This window comes from Zingiber officinale, chromosome 6A (assembly GCF_018446385.1).
Source record: "Zingiber officinale cultivar Zhangliang chromosome 6A, Zo_v1.1, whole genome shotgun sequence".
Taxonomy (NCBI): domain Eukaryota; kingdom Viridiplantae; phylum Streptophyta; class Magnoliopsida; order Zingiberales; family Zingiberaceae; genus Zingiber; species Zingiber officinale.
This window is the reverse complement of record NC_055997.1, coordinates 114,003,103-114,027,811: the sequence shown is the minus strand read 5'-3', so window position 1 is coordinate 114,027,811 and position 24,709 is coordinate 114,003,103. Positions and strand designations below refer to the sequence as shown.

At 46.1% G+C, this 24,709-nt stretch overlaps 2 protein-coding genes across 2 annotated transcripts; both read right to left on the bottom strand.

The window, feature by feature from the left end:
• Positions 1-16,385: 16,385 nt before the first annotated feature.
• On the bottom strand, positions 16,386-17,358 carry LOC121994323. The gene is made up of 2 exons (XM_042548397.1): positions 16,916-17,358; positions 16,386-16,840 (listed from the first exon to the last, which is right to left on the bottom strand). The coding sequence occupies exons 1-2, from the start codon at positions 17,170-17,172 to the stop codon at positions 16,459-16,461; spliced, it is 639 nt and encodes a 212-aa protein (XP_042404331.1). The 5' UTR covers positions 17,173-17,358; the 3' UTR covers positions 16,386-16,458.
• A 2,051-nt stretch (positions 17,359-19,409) lies between these two features.
• LOC121994321 (capping protein-inhibiting regulator of actin dynamics-like) lies at positions 19,410-20,504 on the bottom strand. The gene has a single exon (XM_042548396.1). The coding sequence runs from the start codon at positions 20,344-20,346 to the stop codon at positions 19,555-19,557; it is 792 nt and encodes a 263-aa protein (XP_042404330.1). The 5' UTR covers positions 20,347-20,504; the 3' UTR covers positions 19,410-19,554.
• Between the last annotated feature and the right edge of the window lie 4,205 nt (positions 20,505-24,709).

Below are 24,709 nucleotides of genomic sequence, written 5' to 3'. Positions count from 1 at the left end.
CGACATGAAGGACGACATGAAGGAAGACATCGCGGATTTTGTAGCTAGATGTCTTGTCTGTTAGCAAGTGAAGGCCGAGCACCAGAGATCTGTCGGCTTACTTCAGCAGATTCCTATTTCTGAGTGGAAATGAGAACACATTACCATGGACTTGTGGTAGGGTTGCCGAGGACACGACGAGGCCATGACGCGATTTGGGTAATCGTTGATCGATTAACCAAATCCGCGTACTCGTTAGCGATCCGGAAGACTGATTTCCTGGATCGATTGGTAGATCTGTTTTGCCGGGAGATTATCAGATCACGTGGTATTCTGTTGACTATTATTTCGGATAGAGACCCCGGTTCGGTAGACCTTGTCGGACACCCGTCCTCTGGGATGAGGTTGGAGAGGCCCAGCTGTTGGGACCTCATAGAGTTCAGCAGGATGCAGAGTTGGTCCGTACTATCAAACGGAGGATGTCAGAGGCGCAGGACCGCCAGAAGAGTTACGCTAATCGGAGACGTAGACCACTAGAGTTCTCTGTGGGCGACCATGTATTTCTGCGAGTTTCACCCACGAAAGGGGTGAAGAGATTTGGCCTCAGAGGTAAGCTAGCTCCGCGGTACATTGGTCCTTTCGAGATCTTGGAGAGGATCGGAGCGGTAGCTTACCGATTGGCACTACCACCGTCCCTGTCAGGCGTTCACGATGTATTTCACGTATCGATGCTGAGGAGATACGTGCCTGATCCGACACATGTGCTGGCAGATATTCCGGTTCCAGTTCAGCCTGACATTACATATGAGGAGGTTCCGGTACGGATTCTCGACCGGAAAGAGCGTCAGTTGCGGAACAAGACTATCCAACTGGTTAAAGTCGGATGGCAGCATCATTCGGACGAGGAGGCTACTTGGGAGCTCGAGGACACTATCCGAGCTCGATATCCCCATCTTTTCACTTGAGGTATGTGATTAAGTTTACCGTTCAGCATTTATATCTGTTGTTAGTACTTGCTGATGGTAGATAACGAAATTTGGGGACCAAATTTTTATTAGTGGGGGAGAATGTAAAATACCGGAAATAGGCGAATATGAATAAGGGAATTTTCTGGAATTTTTGGACATTTTTCAGGAATTTTTCGGAGCTCGTACGGACGAGTTGACGGGGATAAAAACGGGGTCCGGAAAAGCCTGTTTAGGTTACCCTGTTTTAATGAGGAAAAGATTTATTTTTCTTTTCCATTTGCCTTTTCTTTTTCTCTTATTTCTTTCCCGTGCACCCGACGCCGAAACCACCCGCGCGCCCGACTTCTTCCCTTGCCCTAACCGGCGCCGACGCCTCTCTTCTCCTATCTCCTCTTCTCCTCTCCTTTGCCACCACCACAGCCGACGCCGAGCACCGGTCACAAGAGCTCCAGCGACTGCCTCTGTGCCCTAGCGTCGGCCCGCCGCCGACCCCTTTCCCTGTGCCCTAGCCGCCAGCCATCGAGACAGCCTACTTCCTCTCCTCTTCCTTCCTGTCCAAGCATCGGCGTCGCGTGAGCCACTGTCGACCCACTGTCGTCTTCCCTAGCGTCGCTGCGTTGCCGCCACCACCACACGGGACAGCGACGACGCCCCCACAGTAGACGCGGCCGAGAGCTCCCACCGTGCCCTAGCCCCTCTTAGTGGATAACCGGCTGCCAACGCTCAAAGTCACTGTCGATTTGCAGTCTCTGCCCTAACCTCTGCTTCCGACGTCGGTAAGGGTTCTGCCGTGGTCACCATTTGGGATCCGTATGTCGTCGTTGCCCTCTGCTCTAGTTTACTGCCTCAGTAGCCCCTTGTTGGAAACAACACCGGAGCCCTAAATCCTCCGTTCTCTATTCCAGTGAGTTACTGGATGAAGGTAAGGATCAGGTTGCAATTTTAGTTGTGCACTTGTATTTGATTGGGTAGTTGATGCATTCGTAGTGTGATTTTTGGATTCGATTGTTGGAAGGCACCTAGTTGGTTCCGGCTATCACAGCATTAATAGTTGTTGCTGTCCCTGCTTGATTCCGGCCATCACACCCCTGTCAACAGATTGGCACATCTGAGGTAAGATTAGGTTGTAAGATGGGTTGTTGTTTGATTTGTGATTCCTTATTATTGATCTCAACTTGATCTGATCAGTGGGAAGGATTTTAGCAGGGAGTTTGTGTTCTGTGGGCTTACTTGGTTCTAGCAGAAAATTCCGACCAGCAACACCCCTTGTTCCAGAAATCAATAAGGCTGAGAAATAAGGTAAGGTGTAGGACATTTGATATATGTTATGAATCATGGTTTTGATTCAATTATTTCAGATAGTGTTTGTGTCAAAGGAATTAGGATTTTATTTTAATCTAATAGTATGATTAAGGTTTTATACTCATTTAGAGTTAGAGGTTTTGTTTAGCTATTTGTGAGAATTGTAGCTAAATAAAATATATTTATGTTGGTGATACAGGACTTGACGCGAGACGAGTATCTCGACGTCAGATTTAGACCTGATAGGATTGGACCTTTATTTTGGAAGCGGGTACTTTTGACTTATTGTCTTTGATATGCTTAGTAATGAAATAATATGTTGCATTAATTGTGTTTCCTATTTGTTTCGGTTAATCACTGCCCAACACATGTTACCTGTTTGATTGATTGTTTGATTTCATTTCGTATTGATCTTGTACCGATCTATCATGCTCATGGGTAGTGATATAACCATGTTTTACCATATCAAGTCCTAGGTTTGATACCTTATTTGATCAGTATACCTTGATATGATTTATTCACTATGGTGCCCATTGTTATATGCGCAGAGGTTGGTTTAGTATATTACCATGCTTAGTGACATGCACCATTTGCATGATCGCATGCTGTGCAATAGATTGCTCCATTATTATCGAGCACTTTGCCAGTTTTCATCACTGTTCGGTGCTCCGTTGTGACGCTCATGGGTAGCGTGACACAGCGTGGTAGCACGTTAGTTTGACTCTTCCGGTGCTCCGTTGATCCGCTCAGGGGTAGTGTGACGCAGCGTGTAGCACGTTAGAGATTCCTCCCAGTCATAGTGTACCGAGAGATGAGAGCATTGCGCTCCCCCATTTATGATTTGGGGTAGGAGTACGTATGTACTCCGACAGCATCCCGTCCACTCGATCACTCATCAGGAGTAGTGTTGCTGAGTGCACGGTTGTCACAACTCTACTGATCCGGCGGTAAGAATGGGGGACCCATTTCCTGAAGGGTCTCAACTTGAGGACCGATGAAGGGCTGACTAAGTGGTTAATGGCCACGTCGAGTAGCTGAGTAGGTCCGAGCGGAGCTAGAGATAACTCATCCAGGGGCTTGGGTTTCCGACGCCAAGGCAGGAGGATCGAAGGGCCGAGCGGGAGTCCGCTCGGCTGGAACCGAAGGGCCGAGCGGGTCGTCCGTTCGGCCAAGATAAGGGCGAGGGTACAAAGGTGGTCGAGCGGCCTATGCGCTCGGCTCGGGATATGGGATATCAGCAGAAGCATGTCTGATGATTAGGCCGTACACAAGATCGCATGATGGAGGATCTTGCCGTCACATCATGGAAAGGTTGATACAGTAGCAGTATGGCCTCATGGACGTCTTCCTGACAGATCCATATCTGGGCATGGCCCTTCTGACAGACCCATACCTGGGCATGGTCAAAAGCAGGTGGTTGCTTTGATTGGCGTGCCCAGGCTTCTTTGAGAGGTCTATATAAGGTCTCCATTTCTTCACCGGAGGTACACGAGTCTTCTACTTAAAAGCCACTTCTTTGCTATTTCCTCGCCTGACTTGAGCGTCGGAAGGCCGTCGCCGGGACACCCCTCCCGGCTCGGTTTTGCTGCAGGTTCGCCGGAGCACTCGAGGATCCAGCAGGAAGCGCCGCATCCCCAGCGTTCGTTGACTCTTGGTTCGAACAGGATCAATTTGGCGCCGTCTGTGGGAACGCACCTGCATTCGAACAGGAACAATGGACGAGGCTGGACGACAACACACGGTGATGCTTTCAACAGAAGAACTCGATGCTCTAGTCCAGATGAGGGCCACCAAATTTATGGAGCAAAAACAAAAAGCATCAGCCGAACGGCCGGAGCAACAAGCAACATCTGCGTCTGGTGGCCGAGCGGAAGCACCTCAAGCCACCGTCGCATTCCCTTGGGCCTTATTTCGCACCCCTGAAGCCGCACCAGATAGAGGCTCTTCTTGACGAAATGCCAAGGCGGGATGATGAAAAGGGAAAGCAGCTGACTCATCTCCGAGCGGATCAATCGCCAATTCTGAGGCTATTCTACGAGACCCTCTACCACTACGTGCCTCCGACGATCGGCGAGTACAATGGAACAACGGACCCGGATGATCATCCGTAAATTTGATAACACTACACTCCATCAATATACGAGGGAGTAAAGTCGCCGTCTTCCTTACAACTCTCTGGATCGGCTCCGGTGGTTTCGGAGGTCACGGACGGTCCATCACTAGCTTCAAGGACATCCGAACGGCCTTCCTCCACCACTTCGCTAGCAATCGGCGTTATCAGAAGACAAGTGTCGACTTGTTTGCCATCAAGCAAGAGTCGAGAGAATCGCTCGAGCCTACATCGATTCAACCAAGTGGCGATGGATATCCCAACGGCCACATCGAGACGATGATGAATGCCTTCACTGTGGCCTTGTGGATGGGGACTTCTTCCGTCGCTCATCCGAAAGCCGCCCAGAGATTATGATCATGCTACATCGGGCCAACGAATACATAAACGTGGAAGAAGCACAAGCCGCCCAGAAAAACCCCACCGAGCGGGCACCTATTCATGCCGAGCGGAAACAGACGCCGCAGCCACCTAGAGGACCGAGAGTCGAAGCAATCCGATCCCCACGCCATGTCGCACGTCAAGAAGTACGTCGCCCCGCCCAAGCCAAAGAAGAGGTGGACCCCTATGTTCGCTCCTTCCACCGACGAATACGCACAACACGAAGGATTGTCAAGTCTTCCTTCGTGGCCAATCCTGTTCCTGTGAATGCCGAACGACGGTCTCCTCCCATCGGCAGGAGACAAAGGACCCATGAAGCTGACCGGACCCGCACCGAAGGCGACATCAACAGACACCCGATCGGCACCGATCTCCGAGACAGGAGAATCGCCGGGCGTCAGAGAACGGTCACGACCGTCCGCTCGGGAAGAGAAAACAGAGCAATACTTCACGGGCGAGATCAACGTTATTCTGGCGGCCGACCGGAGGAGACTCAATCGAGCAAGAAAGGCGGGCGTCCACTGCAGATCCACGCGGTGTAGCCAAGAGCGGCAAGTGGACCGAAATCACTTCGGGCCCGAGACTTGAAGGAGTAGAAGTGCTACCACGACGCCCGCTCATTAAAGCGGTAATAGCAAATTACACTATTCATCGAATATTTGTTGACACGGGGAGCTCGGTCAACATCATATTCAAGAAGCTCGATCACCAAATTGATCGAGCCGAGTCCCATGACGACCTCGCTTACGGGTTTACGCAACGTGGCGCAGGCCTGACAAATCGGCTACCTCACTGGGAGAGGATCCGTCAGAGGACCAGACAATAAATTTCGTGGTGGTTGACTCTCCTCGTCCAACGTCATTTTGGGACGAGCGCTCGGCGAATTCCGAGCGGTCGCCTCAACCTTCCACCAGAAGATCAGTCGAGGACAAGGTGGGAGAAGTACGGGGACACCAATGCAGCTCGGCGATGCTACATCGAGATGGTCCGAGCAGAATCCAACTCCGCTCGGAAGGTGCCTCGAATCGAGGTAAATACTATCACTGAAAAGCCACCCGCCTTAATTTATGAGGAAAAAGAAGAGGTGCAGATTCATCCGACCCGATCGGAGGCCACGACTTTTGTTGCCTCCGATCCGGAGGAGAAGCAGTAGGAGGAGCTGATCCAATGCCTCCGACGAAACCATGATGTATTCGTCTGGTCGACACATGAATTGCATGTCCGACCGGACGCTCGGCCAGTAAAGCAGAGAAAAAGGGATTTCAGTGCCGAGCAGAATGCCATCATCCGGGCGGAAGTAGAGAAACTTCTGGAGGCCGGCCACATACGAGAAGTGTAGTTCCCGAGCTGGCTGGCTAACGTAGTATTAGTCTCCAAGCCGGGCGGCAAGTGGAGAGTCTGCATCGACTTTCGGGACTTAAACAAAGCATGCCCCAAGGACTTCTATCCTCTGCCCCGAATAGATCAGCTGGTGGACTCTACGGCCGGCTGCGAATTAATTTGCATGCTTGACGCCTATCAAGGATATCATCAAGTGCCGCTCGCCAAGGAAGATCAAGAAAAAGTAAGCTTCGTAACGGCCGACGGCACATATTGTTACAATGTAATGCCGTTCGGATTGAAGAATGCCGGGGCCACCTATCAACGCTTGATGAACAAGGTGTTCAAGGAGCAGATCGGGTGTAATCTGGAAGTCTATGTGGACGACATTCTTATCAAATCCGTCCGAGCGGCCGATCTCTTCAAGGACATGGAAGAAACCTTCCGAACGCTTCGCAAATATGGAGTCAAGCTAAATCCCCAAAAGTGCCTCTTCGGAGCAAAAGGAGGGCGTTTCTTGGGGTACATAGTGACCGAGCGGGGAATCGAAGCCAATCCCAACAAAGTGAAAGCTCTGCAAGACATGCCGCCTCCAAGAAATACAAGGGAAGTGCAGCGGTTGACCGGTCGGATAACTGCTTTGTCTAGATTCATCTCCAAAACCGTCGACCGGAGCCTTCCATTCTTCAAGATCCTGCGCAGGGCTACGAAGTTTCAGTGGGATGAAGAATGTGACCGAGCATTTGAAGAATTGAAAACATATCTAAATTCTCTGCCTGTACTTGCCAAGCCGATCGGGGGTGAGTCACTTTATATGTATCTGTCGTCAACTGAACATGCTGTAAGCTTAGCACTTGTGAGGGCGAGCGGTGAAGAGCAACCGGTGTATTTTCTAAGCCACATTTTAAAAGATGCTGAATCTCGTTACACCGGGCTAGAGAAGTTGGCCTTTTCTTTGGTTCTAGCTGCTCGGCGCCTTCGACCGTATTTCTTGGCTCACACCATCATTGTCCGGACGAACAGTCCACTCGGAAGAGTACTGTTGAATCCAGAAGCGTCCGGACGGCTCATCAAGTGGACGACAGAATTGAGTGAATTTGACATCCAATATCAACCCCGCTCGGCGATCAAAGCCCAATCCTTGGCTGATTTTGTGACCGAAGTGCAAAGGCCAGAACCGGAAGCTATGTGGAGAATATATGTGGATGGGTCCTCCACTCGGCTCGGAAGTGGGATTGGAATATTGCTGCTCTCACCTCAAGAAGAGAAGATGCACCTATCCGTCCGGCTGGATTATAAAGCTACCAACAACGAAGCAGAGTATGAGGCCCTCATAGCCGGATTGCAGGCGGCCCGGCATGTGGGTGCCGGTCGGGTGACCCTCTATTCGGATTCACAGTTGGCCGCTCAACAACTTTCTGGCACCTTTGAAATCAACAGTGTTCCTACGTTGAGGCCTTTGAAAAACTCAAAGCTACTTTCCGAGAGGTTCTTATACAGAAGATCCCCCGAACGGAGAACCAGGCAGCAGACGAGTTAGCCAAACTCGCGAGTTCAATAACACCAGTTGCCATTCAGCAACCAATTGAAAAGGTACTGCTGGTGGCGCACGTCGATCGGATGCAAGGCCTCACGTTTCCAAGCGACTGGAGGACACCTCTTATAGAATTTCTCCGTTCGGGCACCACACCCTCCGATGAATATGCAGCCCGGCTCCTCAGAAGAAGGGCCGGTCGGTTTACACTCATCGGAGATCAGCTTTACAAGAAAGCTTTCTCACGCCCGTTGCTGAAATGTGTAAGCTCGGAGGACTCAGCTTACATCCTCCAGGAAGTACATCAAGGATCATGCGGAAGTCATCCGGGCGGGCGCTCATTGGTCAAGAAGATCCTCTTGGCCGGATACTTTTGGCCAACTTTACAAACAGACGCCGCTCGGACAGTATCTACCTGCCTTTCATGCCAGAAGTATCACAACTTCTCCCACCGACCGGCCGAAGAAATGAAGGCGTCAAGCGTTTCATGCCCGTTCGACCAATGGGGAATGGATATTGTCGGTCCGTTTCCGATGGCGTCCGGACAGAGGAAATTTTTACTAGTGGCGGTCAACTATTTCTCCAAATGGGTGGAGGCCGAGCCGCTGCAAAGATCACAGATGGTTAAAAATTCATCCGGCAACACATCATTTGTCGTTTCGGCATCCCTCGTCGACTAGTGTCCGACAGCAGTTCACAGGGAAGATGTTAGAGGATTGGTGCAAGAGCTACGGCATCGAGCAACATTTCACATCCGTGGCCTATCCTCAGAGCAACGGTCAAGCTGAAGTGGCCAACCGGGAAATTCTCCGTATTTTGCGCGCTCGGCTCGACCACTTGGGAGGAAGTTGGCCGGATGAAGTGCCGAGCATTTTATGGGCCATCCGAACAACTCCTAAGGAAGGAACGGGCGTTACACCTTTTCATCTGGTGTACGGCGGTGAAGCGGTCATTCCAGTTGAGGTCGGCGTTGAATCCATCCGGGTCCAGTATTATGATGAAGGCAACGCCGAGCGGAGGAATATGGAGCTGGATTTGGTCGACGAAGAGCGTGCCAAGGCAGCCGTTCGGCTGATGGCGTACCGTCAACGGATGAAGCAAAACTACAACCGGCGCGTCATCCCCCGATCATTCCAGGTCGGCGACCTTGTCTGGAAGAAAGTCAAGCCGGTCGGCGACGTCGGCAAGCTTGAAGCTCCGTGGGCAGGCCCCTTCAAAATCATCGAAAAGCTCCGCTCGGGCGCGTATTATTTGGAGAATGAGGACGGTCGGCAGTTAGATAGGCCATGGAGCGCGAACCACCTCCAGCCTTACCGGGCGGGATGAAAGGTGTACCACTGTAAATCATCCTGTGTACTTTTTTCGACTAATATTGGAAATGCAGAAATGAAGAATCAAGAGAACAAATATAAGGCATTGGCAAGAAACGAAGGCCCCGCGCCGTTTAGCCGGAGGTAAATGGGTCGAGCCAAGCGCTCGAGGATCGAAGACCCAGTACCTTCCGGACGGAGATAAATTATCCGAGCCAAAATGCTCGAAGCAGACCCTGAGCCGTTCGGCCAGGAGTACGTTCTCCAAGCTGGGTAAAAGGGGCATATGGATTATCCGAGCCAAGCACCCGAATAGTGAAGGTCTCCCAGCCGATCAGATTCACAAGCGAATGACCCGTGCTGTTCGGCCGGGCATAAATATTGTTCAAGTGCGGGATATGAAGGCCAAGGTCGCTCGACCTGGTAAGGAGCTAGCCTCGAAGGCCGTCTAGCCCAGACGTTAAACCGTAGAGCCGCGCCGACCGGCTATAAACATCCGCGCCGACGAGCACCGTCGTTAAAGATCGAGAGCCGTGCCGATTGGCTATAAACATCCGCGCCGACGAGCACCGTCGTTAAAGATCGAGAGCCGCGCCGATCGGCTATAAACATCCGCGCCGACGAGCACCGTCGTTAAAGATCGAGAGCCACTTCGATCGGCTATAAACATCCGCGCCGACGAGCACCGTCGTTAAAGATCGAGAGCCGCGCCGATCGGCTATAAACATCCGCGCCGACGAGCACCGTCGTTAAAGATCGAGAGCCGCGCCGATCGGCTATAAACATCCGCGCCGACGAGCACCGCCGTTAAAGATCGAGAGCCGCGCCGATCGGCTATAAACATCCGCGCCGACGAGCCCCGTCGCTAAAGATCGAGCCGGTATCGGCTATAAATATCCGCGCCGACGAGCACCGTCGTTAAAGATCGAGAGCCGCGCCGATCGGCTGTAAACATCCGCGCCGACGAGCACCGTCGTTAAAGATCGAGAGCCACGCCGATCGGCTGTAAACATCCGCGCCGACGAGCACCGTCGTTAAAGATCGAGAGCCGCGCCGATCGGCTATAAACATCCGCGCCGACGAGCACCGTCGTTAAAGATCGAGAGCCGCGCCGATCGGCTATAAACATCCGCGCCGACGAGCACCGTCGTTAAAGATCGAGAGCCACGCCGATCGGCTATAAACATCCACGCCGAGCTCATGATCGTTCACAAGTACCAGATTGATTAATGTCGGTCCGCCGACGGTTTGCCAATACTTCGCGTGCACTGAATGCAAATACGTTAAGCGCTAAGTGATTTTGAGGAAACGAGTCAATTGATTAACCCGATCGGTCGTTTAGTAGGAAACCCGGGGAGCCCAGCAGATTATACGAATAAGCAGCAACGCATTAAAAAGGGGCAATGAAAGGCAAATAAAAAACACAAGGAACATAAGGGGGCCGAACGGCACGTACAATAAAGTTTTTTGCATCCGCCGAGCGGATGAAATACAAAAAGCACTTGAAAGAACTCGCCTCACTCCGAGTCTTCAAAGTTAAAAAAGACGTCCGGGATGTCATCAATCATGGCCGCCAGGTCGGAGGCGGGAATATGCATTCCCTCGGGAAGGTGGCCACCCTTCTTCAGGTACGCCATGGTGACCTTGACCGCTTCGGCGAAAGTAGAAGAGACATTGTCGCCGAATTTTGCGCCGAACCGCTCCGAGTGGAGATATTCTTGGCGCGCTGCTGCTAAGCGACTCGGCTCTCCCTCCTTATACCTTTTAAGCACCGCCCGGGAGGCAATTAGGGAATCTTGGACTGCCCTCAAGTCCATCTCAGCTTTTGTGCCTTCGGCCGAACGGATCTCCCGCTCGACATTCAGCTCGGCCTTTAGCTTTTTAGATTGCTGATCTAGGGCCCGGACTTCAACTTTCATTTTATCCAGATCAGCAATCGCCCGCCTCTTCCGGCCACTGGCTCGCTTCACGTCCCCGTCCCGCTTCTTCACCAAGTCTTCGAGTCGGGCCACCTCTGCAGCCAGATCAGCAGCCTTCTTCTGTTCGGCCTCGAGGGTTTGTTTCTCCCGCTCGGCCGATGGACCCCCTGATACTTGGAGTTTTTCCAGGAGATCCTCCAGCTCGGCCAGCCGATGGCTGGTGGCAATTTGCTCAGCCCAACGCTGTAAGGAAATAATAAAATCAGGAATCAAACAATAGCATGGCACATGAAGAAAGATGAATTTACCTGTGTGGCCTGCTGCATGTTGTTATCGCCGAGCTGCTTGGGTGTCATGAGGGCCACCTGAATCTGGGCGTCCTCGAAGAGCTTGGCTAGCGGACCAGTCAGGGTTATTTCGTGAACGGGGCTCGAAGGCCGATCGGCGGACAGTAAATATTCCTCCGATGGGAATCGGAGGGTAGTCTTGATGGAAGGGTGGCCGGCCGGCGCTTCTTCAGTCGCGGCCGCCTGATGTGAGGACTCCCCTATGGTGGACGTCTCGCCCAACCGACGTAAGCGGCGACGAGTCCGGGGAGAAGAGCCGGAAGGCTGTTCGGTAGGCGAGGTCGCTGGAGTCCCGATCTGTGATGGCGTGCGAGCAGGCGAAGTTACGCCGATCGGCGCCTGTGGTGCTCCCTCTTGGGTCGGCGGAAGGCTGGATTCTCTTCGACGTTTCCGCCGAACCTCCAATGGTGGATCTCCGACCTGGGGGACGCCCAGCTCGGCGGGGGCTGAGGAAACAGGATCCGCCTCTACCTCTGTTGAAGCGGATGGGGCAACTTCTGTTTCAGGGGCGGACTGCGCCCCCCCTCTCCTGCATCCGCCGGACGGCTGGGGATGAGACCCCGCTCGGCGAGCTCTCTCTTGGTGGCCGCTTCAATTTCCACGGCCTTCAACTTCAGATGAGCGGTAGCCTTGGAGCGCCACATGACTTCAGCTGCAGTAAAAGAAATTAAAATCAATTAGACAAAAAAGACTAAGAGAGTAAAGAATCCTTACTCATGCGGAAGAGGAGATTTGCCCGAACGGGAGACAATCCGAAAATATACAACACCCCCTTGAGAAGCAACTGGTCAATCTTGTATCGCTGACCAGACAACCAGTTCGCCGCATGAAGATATGCCGGGTTGCTTCTGAATTTGCCGAGATCCGGCTGGGTCGGCATGGCGGTTTGCCATTTGGTTCGAAATGCTGGCCGCTCGGGAAGTCGGAGGTAGAAGAAAAATTCTTTCCAGTGCTTGTTGGAGGTCGGCATATTGTCAAAAAATTTAAAGCCTATTCTACTTTGGAAAATAAAAGTCCCCAGCTCGGATTGTTTAGGGTAGAAAAAGAAGTGGAATATTTTGGGGTCAAGAGGGATACTGTGCAGCTTAAAGAGGACGACCACCCCGCTCCACAAGTTGGCCGAGCGGGATGCGGAAATAATTACAAACCTCCAAAATGAATGGATGGGTAGGAAATCTAAGGCCGCCCTGGAATTGGTCTAAAAAGAAACAAACGGTGCCGATCGGCGGGTCATGGGGCCGGTCAGACGGGTCGGCTACAACTATTTCATAGTTATCGGGAATCCCATACGTCCGAACAAGGCGCCGAGCGCCCTCCTCATCAAATCGGCTCTCCATAGTCAGGTACCAAGGGCCATGAACTCCAACAGCGAGTTCAGAGGAGCTTGCCATCTCGAAGGAGCAAAAAGACAGCGAGAAATCGAAGGAATGGGAACAAAGGAGGCAGAACAAGTTGGGAAGGCCTTGTAAGGGAAGGGAGAAGCTTACTGAGGGAAGGTAGACAGAAAGGATCACCAAAGAGACGAAGACCACCAAGAGGCGAGAGCTGGGACGGTCGGAATGATGCAGCAGCAGCGGGCACCTTCGACGGAGAATACGCGATGAAACAGAGAATGCGGCGTAAAAGGCGAAGACGAGGGCTTTATACGAACGAGGCTGGTCGGCCTCGTCCGTCGGATGCAGGTCACGGAAGACGAAGTCATCATCTAGCCGTCCGTTTCAAAATGACCAGCGTCCCATCGTACGGATCATCACCGCCACGCGAGAAGAGCCACGTGTCGCTCTGTCGCCAGGCACAATTAATGCGCCCATACCGCGCATGCTTCAACTTAATGGAGAGGATTTGCGTGATTTTCGAGAAGATCTAGACAAGCAAACATCCATGTTGAGCGACAAAACAACCGAAATGAAGAGCCGAACGGCTGAATTTGACAGAAGGGCCGAACGGCCCCAGGGATATTATAAGCTACGGAAAGGCGGCGACCGCCCGCTCGGACACATATAGTCCAGTCAGTCGGACTCACTGCCTCCTTCGACTAGACTTGAAGGGAAGGCAAGTGATCCGGCGGTAAGAATGGGGGACCCATTTCCTGAAGGGTCTCAGCTTGAGGACCGATGAAGGGCTGACTAAGTGGTTAATGGCCACGTCGAGTAGCTGAGTAGGTCCGAGCGGAGCTAGAGATAACTCATCCAGGGGCTTGGGTTTCCGACGCCAAGGCAGGAGGATCGAAGGGCCGAGCGGGAGTCCGCTCGGCTGGAACCGAAGGGCCGAGCGGGTCGTCCGTTCGGCCAAGATAAGGGCGAGGGTACAAAGGTGGTCGAGCGGCCTATGCGCTCGGCTCGGGATATGGGATATCAGCAGAAGCATGTCTGATGATTAGGCCGTACACAAGATCGCATGATGGAGGATCTTGCCGTCACATCATGGAAAGGTTGATACAGTAGCAGTATGGCCTCATGGACGTCTTCCTGACAGATCCATATCTGGGCATGGCCCTTCTGACAGACCCATACCTGGGCATGGTCAAAAGCAGGTGGTTGCTTTGATTGGCGCGCCCAGGCTTCTTTGAGAGGTCTATATAAGGTCTCCATTTCTTCACCGGAGGTACACGAGTCTTCTACTTAAAAGCCACTTCTTTGCTATTTCCTCGCCTGACTTGAGCGTCGGAGGGCCGTCGCCGGGACACCCCTCCCGGCTCGGTTTTGCTGCAGGTTCGCCGGAGCACTCGAAGATCCAGCAGGAAGCGCCGCATCCCCAGCGTTCGTTGACTCTTGGTTCGAACAGGATCACCTACCCACTTGGTCCCACTTTTGTTGTGAGTTGGCTGACTGGCGTCAGGGGTGACCATGACATTGGCATCATATGCATGATGCATTTATTGTTTGTGATTGTGATTGTTGCATTTATATGCTGCATATTGTTTGGATACCTATGTTTGAGATGCATACAGGTCTTCTATACCTTTCTGACTGTTTGTCCTTATACCGGGTCCTAGTTAGTACAGATTCTCTCCTGTCTTCTTCGGTTTGCATTTACCTTTATTTTTATCAGGAGACTGTATGCATGATTAGTGCTAGGTGTTATTTCTTTACTTTGCATATCAATTGTACCTGCTGAGTGTTGGACTCACCCCGCCTCCATTGTTGTTATATTTCAGGATGTTGCTGTCAGGAGGGAGTTCCAGTCGCTAGTCCCCACAGCACGTAGTGCTAGATCTCTTCAGACCTCGATGGTTTATATATCGTTTAGTTTTGTTTTGCATTTATTGATTATGTGTGGACTTGGCTTGTTTGGATACTTGGTTGTTGTATGGATTTTTGTGATGATGATGGATTTTTATTCGATGTGTTTTTTTTTACTACGTGCATGCCTGGATGGCAGAAGAGGTGAGTTCGTCGGTTTTGAGCTTTACGAGTGTAGTTGAGTAGGGTGGTTTTTGAGTCAGAGTATTACTACTTTGTTTGATTATATATAACTGCGTGGTGATGTTTTATTTTGTTGTTATTATTCCAGCCGCCTGTGGCTGAGGTATTTGTGAGATGTAGAAAAGTTTCAGATTGTCCACCGTACAGGGGAGATGCTGCCGAAATTTTCTCGGACAGGGACTCCTCTGGGGCGTGACACTTGATATGGAGGACAACATGCTAACTCATGGTCATGGCAGGCGTAGAGGACAACTCATCACCAATTTTCATCATTATCGTGTGGAGATTTTTTGTCAAGTATTATTTCTAAAAATCTATTTTTTTTATTAAAGAGATTTCATTGATTATTAATGTTATCATGGTTGCAAATTTGAATGCTAGGTTGTTAATTTAATTATACAAGAGATAAATAATCGTTTTTCAGAAGTTAGTACGGAATTGCTTGGTTGCATATCATGTCTTCATCCAAGAAATTCTTTCTCTCAATTTGATGTTCACAAACTCATCCATCTTGCTGATTTTTATCCCGAGGACTTCTGTGGTACTGATTATTTATTTTTCGAACAACAACTTATGAGTTACTTTTATAATCTGCGGGATGATCCTTACTTTTCTTCAATTGATGACTTGGGAATTCTTGCTCAGAAATTGGTTGAGACTGAAAAACATTTGGTGTTCCCATTGGTTTATCGTATAATAGAGTTGACATTAGTTTTACCAGTTGCAACTGCTTCGGTTGGACGATTTTTTTCTGCAATGAAGACTGTGAAGACTGATTTACGCAATAGAATGTGAGATGAATGGATGAATGATAGTCTAGTTGTATACATTGAAAAGGATATTTTTTTTCTACAATTGAAAATGAGCAAATATTACAACATTTTCAACAAATGCAATCTCGTAGAATTCAATTGTCTCCTCTTGTACCGACTCGTCGGCCTTTGCAGACTTCTGTGCCAACTCGGAAATGAAGCTCACCTATGGAAGAAAGGTAGACTAATCTTTCCTAAACTTCTAGTTTTTTTTTCTTGCGAGTTAGATCAAATGTTCTCAATGTTAATTTATCAGGTTATGGAGATTCGGTCGAGTATTAAGTGGGACAAGGGAAAGACTCTCGAGTTATAGTCTCTTAGACTCTTGGTAAACTCTAACAATATCATTTCAATCACATATTATAAGTATTAGTATTGCAGTCTTTTATATGGTTTAAATGAGAATCCTAAGTGTTCCATAAGATCAATTGGTTGTGATTAACTTAATAAACTAATAGCTTTTACATGGAGAGTGTTTCATGTTATTAGTCATCAAGTGGGTTGCAAAATGAGATGTACAACTATTTCTTATTACTTATGTATTGGCAGAATTAAACATTTGCTATTAAAGTGTTCTTTGTTCATCGTTGATTCCTCAAAATTCTGAACCTCTTTTTTCTCTGTTCTACATTATCTGTCATGAGATTTAATGCATATTATGATTTATGTGAGTGACGTTTATGTTTAGTTAGCTGTAGTTTCTGCAGCAACGTATATTATGCAAGAGTTGGAGTCTTGGAGGGATCAACACACTAGAAATGAATAGACTAAAACTTAACTTATTTGTCCGTTAGATTTCAAACTTCATATGTATAATTTCTGCAACATCATATATTATGTAAGAGTTGATGTAAAATTTTAATTATTAAATATTTTTATTTAATCATAAAAAAAAATATTTGTGCAATTCAATCATTTTTTTCTGGTTCCGTCCATAGGTCTCCCCATTTAAAAACAAGAATAAGTGCTTCGTGGTTTAGAAATGTACCGACAACTCTATAATAAGCAATTATTTTTGTTAATCAATCAATTAAGCTTACTTATACAACAACTAAAGCATGTATCGCCCCATAACAAATCCCACTCCGGCGATCCCGATGCACAGGGCCAACGTCAGCCACCACGCGGCCGCCGCAGCCACCACCTCCTCCTCCTCCTCCTCCTCTTCCTTATCCTCCCTCGGCCGCGGCGCTAATCCCTGTTTCCGCAGCACCGAGATCTCGGCCTCCAGCAACATCACCCACCGCCGGTACGACGACAGCCTGAGCGCCTCCTCGAGCATCAGCTTGCTAAGCTCCTGCCTCCGGCGGCTCTCCTCCTCCACCTTCCGCTCCGCCTCCCTCGCCCGCGTCTGCGACAGCCGCAGCGCTCTCAGCAACCTCATGCTCTCCGCCGGTCCCAATTGCGCATCCGACTGATCGGCAACCTCAACGCTGGCGTGCAATTAATCCGCTAAGCTCCTCAATTCATTAAAGCGCAAATCTTTCCCAATTTAAGCATCGACTCACTTGTTTTTGCGTTCCTCCGCCGACGCTCTGTGACTGTGATCACCGCCGCCGCCGCCATGGTCCTCGAGGGGGAAGATCATCTTGACTGGAGGGGGGAGATCGCAGTTCTGGAGGAGGTCGGAAGCAGAGCGCTTGGATAGATCGAAGCCGAGCAGCATCTCCCCGTCGACGTCGAGTTGCCGACCAGAAGAATCCCATAACCATTTCTCGTCGGACGGCGAGTGATGATGAGGGATTGATCGTTCGACAACATCCATGCTCGATCGGAGAAGGGAAGAAGCCTGTTGTTGCTTGTAATCGAGCAGCTGAGGGAGACGGGAGCTTCAAGGGGAATGGCTTGGTGCAGAAGGAACGCGAGGAGGAAGCGTGCAGTAGAGGACAAACAAAATTAGGATTAAGCTTATTTAAAGGAAAGGATATGTAAAAATATTCTCTCAATTTCAAATACAAGATTGCTTCTGAGATTTTTTAAATGTTTATGAGTAGGTAAAATCTAATCGAATCTATTAACCAATAGGTCAACCAACTATATAGGCAACGATGATTTACCTAACCTAACCCCCCGTATTCCTTGAGAAAAGGAGTTTATCCATTTCTTTTTTCCGAGGTCTCAATCCTTTATCGGTTAAATCTCATGAAATGCTCAAGGCCTTTAGTAGGTCTAGAGATGTCAAATTATTTCAAGGATAATTTTACATACAATCTCTATTAGTAAACAAATTTTTATATGAAGTCTCCATCCATGAAAATCTTTATTTTCATTTCCTAGTCAAACATATTTACCTAATTGTCCATGATATTTTTAGGTACAAAAAGTCTAAAAATCAGTATAAATCTTCTTAAATTCAGTATATTAAATTAAAATCTAGTATATTTTCTATCAAATTGAGTATGATTCTTTTTTCACTTCAAAATATACTCGATTTTAGTTTATTATACTGAATTTAATAGGAATTATACTTATTTTTAGACTATTTGTACTGAAAAATATGAGGATTAATTTCGATAGAAAATATACTCGATCCTAGCATAGAGTACTGGATTCTAGTGTAAAGTGCTGAATTTAATAGGAATTATACTTGTTTTTAGACTTTTTATACCTAAAAAATAAGAGGGACAATTTTGATAGAAAATATACTCATTTTAATATAAAGTGTTGATTTTAAGAAGAATTATACTCATTTTTGGACTTTTTGTATTAAATTTTGGACTTTTTGTACCTAAAAATCTGAGAGGCAATTTAGGTAACAATATTTACATGAGGGAGTTGAAACAAGTAATACTTTATATGCAGGAAATGGAAATAAAGTTTTTTTCGACATGGGGATTGCATGCAAAGTTAACATTGTGATTGGGGATTTTTCTCTAATTTACCGTTATTTTTTCAATGTTGTGAAAATTTTAAAAATCCATAACTCTTAAAATTTTAGCCATGAATGTAGGCAGTGAAATTTAGGTCTAAAAATATGGTAACGCTTTGGAAGATTTCAAAAGTACAATAATCTTGATTTAAAGTGATTGTGAGATTTTTAGAATTATTAATTTTGATCAAAACACTTGAAACAAGTTCATCCTACTCAATTATTTCGTTAGACAGATTGGGGAATTAAATTTAGGGTACCTTAAAAACATTTCAAACCAAATTCACTACAATTATAATTTTTTGATAATTGATTGATCAGCTTAGATGGCTAGAGTCCACAAATGAAATTAAAAAAAAAAAAAAAAAATCAACTAGATGAATTGACTGTCTACATAACATTCAACAACTAGTAAAGGAGGGGGTATAATAGAAAATAAGTAAATATTTTGATAAATATAAAACTTAAGTATCCATTTTGATATTAGGGCATCTCCAATATAAGATTTATGAGAACATTGCAGACTAAAAAAGTTTGAATCATTGTAGAGACTAGTTTTGAGGTTTGTAAGTTAAAAGCAATAGTGAGAATTCAAACATGCTCTTTTTGTCTTGAAATTGATATAACATGCATGAATCCATACAATTATATGTTAAAAATTGGATCATAACAAGTTCACTTAGAGTTCTAACCATTAGAAATGTTTCAATAAAATTTTATAATATTATTGATATGGCATATTGGAAGCATAAAAAATATTCATTTAGAACTTTAAGAGCATCCACATCAATTTTCCTATCCAAATACATAATTTAGCAGAAAAATATTACTTTGTTAAATTTAGATATTCATTTTTCAATCCATCATATATTAGCTTCTCTATTTCTTCTTTCTCTCCCCTATAATATTTAGGGAATAAAATTTATTTTTTAAATTTAGAGAAGTAGTATTCATAAATATATAATTTAGATAATGGATAGGATAGCTGTTATAAAAAAATTTTAATCATCTTATCTAAAATTTAAGATAAAATCTTTAAATAAAATATCTGATGTGGATGTTCGGAGATAACCTTTTAACAAAAAGTTGACTATGCAATTCAATAAATTAAATTATAGCATAGGGAAAGAAAATGTCAATTAGAAGACTAATAGCGTGCTTTCCATGTAATTTCTTGCCTGTACAATGCTTAAGAACGAAACGAAGCATTAACAACATTTTTACGAAATTAACATCATTAAGGGGAAAAAAAGAATAGAGCATTCATTTGGACAGAAACTAAAATTTGAGCCTTAATTTGTCGAAAATAGATTGAAATCTGAAACTTATTCGGACCCCGTCGAAGTGGACCGCACCAACATGGATCTGCAAAAATCCAAGCCTAACGGTCAACCTCGGTTTGACTCTGTCATCATTCTCCTGCTGTTGGATCGAGTAATGAACGTTCCGGGCCACCACGAACCCCACGCCGGCGATGCCGACGCAAGAGGCCAACGCCACCCACCCGGCCATCGGCGCCGGCGTCGCTTTCTTCTTCGCCTTCGCCTTCGCCTTAGCCTCCTCCCGCTCATCTTCTTCTTGCCCTTCCTCCTCCTCCTCTTGCGGTCGCCGCGTGGTTAATCCCTTCAGCCGCAGCATGGAATTCTCGGCCTCGAGCAGAGTCGCCCACCGCCGGTAGGCCGAGAGTCGGAGCGCGTCGTCCATCAGCAGCCTGCTGAGCTCGTGGCTCCGGTCGCTCTCAGCCGCCGCCTTCTTCTCCGCCTCCCTCGCCCGCGTCTGCGATAGCTGCAGAGCTCTCAGCAAGCTGGCGTCCGCCGTCGATCCCGATCGTCCGTCCCATTCAGCAACGACGATCTCAACGCTAGAAATCGACGTCGATGAGCTCTGTTCTTGAGATGCAACTAATTTCTTATCCTCCTCCTCCTCCTCCTCCTCCTCCTCCTCGTGGTGGTGGTGATCGGAGAGATTCAGCTCGAGCAACATCATCTCCTGATCCGAGGCCAACCATTTCTCGGACGGCGAGCAGGGAATTGGATTCGACTCCGTCTCCATCTCCATCTCCATCTCCATTTAATTTCTGACTGATGCAATCCTAAGAAATCAGCAGAAAATTGGCAATGGAAGGAATTTAGAGTTTTCCAATCATACAAATTAAGAGCAGTATCAATGTATCATATAATAATATTCATCTCCCATTTTTATATGATCCATGTCGACGTTGATGGGCCGAGGCAGCGTGATTGACCGGTTACTGCGCAGAGAAAGCATAAGCGCGCCGGTGTTGACTCGAAAAATCAAAAAACGTGTGTTCACTTTTCCCTGTGCAACCTAATGATGGTAATTTATTAAATGGTTACAATTTGTTCACTTATAAAATATTCTTTTCATAATTTTTAGGGTATATAGCGGCCAATAAGTTCAGTATTTTTTAATTACGGATTTCATTTAAAGGAAAAGTAAATAATTTAAATGTCTTAACCATAATCCCAAGGTCAAGAAGAGATTCGTTAAAAAAACATAGTAGGTAGATAGTCATAAATAAGATTTATTTCAATTTTTTTACAAAAAGACAAATCGTAAGAAATCTGAGTCTTTAATGATGATGATGATAAATATGGATACCATAGTGGTTTTTGCAATGACATAATATAGCAATTTCATCGCAAAAATCTAAGTCTTTGAAATTGACATTAAGGAATTTTATCAGTTTAAATCTAACTAAATTAAAATTGATCTGAAACTTTTTATTCTATTTAAGTCCAAAATAAAAATATTTGATTTTTTTTTAAAAAAAACACTTAATATTTAAATTGTGCTCTTAAATTTAGAGGCGTAATCGAACCGAGCCAAGCCGAACTCTTAAATATTTAAGTTTGACTCATTTATAATTGAGTCGAGCTCGAGCTTTATTTAACGTATATATTCATGGCTCACGAACTTATTTGAGCTTTTATCGAGGATAAACAAGTTTAATAAGTATGAATTATAAATTTAAATATTCATTAAAAACTAAATTATATATATTAGAGGAAATTATAATATGCTTATTAAAATTTACAATTATATTCTAATATATAAATTTAATATATTTGTCTATGTATTTCATAAGTAGAGTGTAAAATTTATAAATTTAATATTAAAGTTATTATTATTTTTATTTAAAAATTAATTCATGAGTTTAACGAACATGTTCACGAGCTAAGAATATTGTAAACTTTGAGCTTAGTTTGTTTATCTTAACGAGCCTTATTAAACGAGTTCAAACGAACTTTTATCGAATCGATATTCGAATAGCTCATGAGCGGGTTGATTCATTTATACCTCTACTTAAATTGATAAAATTGATCTATGTTAATAAGTGGTGATTGTAGATAACTTATAATTAATGAGGGAAAATATATTTTCCAAAATTATTTAGGTCTAAAAGAAAGAAGGATTGAATTGAGGGTATAAAATATATTTAAAAATATTTTGAGGTTGAATTGAAAAAGAGGAGGGCGTGTAATTAAGGAGGGCAAATTAAATATAGAGAGATAATTTTTGAAAATTAAGGGCCATTATGATTTTCATATTTCTATGCATGGGAATAATGAGGAATTTAATTAAGGACTAATTAATAATTTATTAGGTGTAAATATCATTAATAGTACCTAATCAATTTTCTAGCTGGTAAGATTCATTTTCAAACGGTGAAGTTTCTGGCCATTTAGATTTATCGGAAAAATAAATCATCCAAGATATAGTTACATAGAAATTAAATAAATTGAAATTGAGACAATTAACCAGAATCTAGTGGGATTGTTATCGCCTTTGTACGTCGTCCACATGATTCCCAAGGATGGTGACGGCACGGGGAAGCAGAAGCATGGTGGGCGCCGAATTCTCCTCACCAATAGGAAGTGGGAGTTCTATTAGAATGCCTAAACTTTCAAACCATAACTTATATATAGCCATCAATTCTTAATTTTATTATCAGTCTATAAATAAATAATGACGGATTAACGGATTTACATATTTAAACCCTATATATATATATGAAATACTACAAACCCTCAATTACATCAATTAATGAGTTTGATTAACGTAAACCTGGGTACTTACAAATAACAGATACAAGCCCACCTAATAAAGAGATAAACCTCATATCCAATAACATAAATCCTCAATGCCCATTAGATCACTTAATCAAATAAATCGGTATGCTTATATGGTTATGTTTGGTTAAGCGTAATGTAATCTAACTTAGAATGTAATCTAATTTGTAATATAATATAATGTAATATTGATTATATTACTATGTTTGATAATATAATATATGTAATCTTTGATTACAAGGATGATTATATTATGTTATTTGGTGTCAAATATTTTTTATAAGGAATGCAATTCGTATTATTATATAATGATAAAAACATCATGCGACCTCTGTCAGAGGTGACTGTTTGTGCGGTTAGCACTAACGATCTAACTCGGGTTTTGATGAATGACAAAGTAGGTTAAGTTAGTTTCATTGTTATCTAACACTCTGATCGAGTGTGCAGGTGAAGCCCATACAGGTCGAAGGCCTGACCGGATGTCTGGCACGAAGCCCAGCTAGGTCGACGGGCTGACCGGATAGCTAGCAGCCTGGCACGAAGTCCAAATGGGTCGATGGGCTGACCGGACGTTTGACATGAAGTCCAGCTAGGTCAAAGGGCCGACCGGATAACTAGCACGAAGTCCAGACGGGTCGAAAGGCTAACCGAACGTCTGGCAGGTAAGTGGAGGTAAGTCACTGGAGGGGAGTGATTGTTAGGGTGCGTTCCCCGAAGGGAATATTAGACGTCGATCCAACTTAGATTTATTTCAGAAATCTAAGTTGAGATCGTGATTAGATTCCGATCTCGAGGAGACGGAATCTAATTACTACTTTTATTACTCTTATAACTTAACTGTGCTAACACTCTGTTTTGTAGGATATATAATATACATTTGCCTCTGGACTAACGTTTTCTTGCAGGAAGGAGATTGCTGGAAAACAAGGGTACAGGCGCCCGGAGGCAAGTTTTGTCCTCCAACGCGCGTCGCCACATGGAGATTCATGTGTGGACGGGCTACGTCATACTGTTAGGACCAAAAGTAGCTAGAGGGGGGGGGGGGGTGAATAGCTCGTCGCGCTTTGTTCCTTCAAAGATGTGCAGCGGAAAATACAGAAACAAACACACAACGCTAACACGGTTGGTTTTACTTGGTATCCACCTCACAAGAGGTTACTAATCCAAGGATCCACACCAACACACACACCCTCCACTAAATAAAACTCTCCTTTGTGGTAACTACCAAGGGCGGAGAAGCCCTACAATACTCAATACAAGAAGAGAGGGAAAGGATACAAGAAATACAAGCTTACAATGAGTACAAAACCCTAACCCTAGCTTCTCTTCTTGGCTTTGATCCGCCTCTTGACTTGGAGAGCTTCCAAGATCCTTCAAGAACTGGCGATCTGAGCTTTGTGAGCGCTGTGGAGGAGTTGCAGAGCTCGAGTGAATCGAGAAGTTATTCAAGGAATCGACGCTATAAACGACGCCAACGGCCGGATCCCGATCGATTCAATGTTCCCAATCGATCGGAGGCTTTGATCGATCCATGGATCGATCCAGCGCCTATCGCGCAACGCACCGGATCGATCCACGGATCGATCCAGCAGCTACTGTGCGTACCGCCCCAATCGATCCATCGATTGATTGGGACCTCGATCGATCCACGGATCGATCCGAAGCTCGTCATTGATAGTCGATCGATCCACCGTCGATCCAGAGCTCGGATCGATCCATCGACGATCCAAGACTTGGTTTTGTCCAAACCAAGTCCTAAACCTCCCAAACCAACATCCGTCAACCTGACCTGTTGGTATGTCATGCCCAGCATCTAGTCACCCTTGACCGCTAGGACTCCTTACCAAGTGTCCCACAATCCTTTGACCCACTTGACTTTTCTCGTGCAAGTATCCCCAATCCTTTGACCTACTTGACTTTTCTTTCATGCCAAGTATCCAGCAATCCTTTGACCTACTTGGACTTCCCAACACCGGATGTCCGATCATCCTTGATCCATCCGGATTTTCCCTTGCCCGGCTTCACTCACGACTTTCACCTAGCTTCACTCACTAGGGTTTTCCATCCGCCTAGCTTCACTCACTAGGACTTTCACCTCTCCGGTCACCACTATCCACTTCACTCACTAGGACTTTCACCGGCTTCACTCACCAGATTTCCATCCGCCTAGCTTCACTCACTAGGACTTTCACCGCTTCACTCACCAGGATTTCCATCCGCCTAGCTTCACTCACTAGGACTTCCTTCCACCGGCTTCACCACGGGACTTTTCTTCCGCTCGGCTTCACTCACCAGACTTTCATTTTGCCTAACATCCCGCTTAGGACTTCCATCAAGTA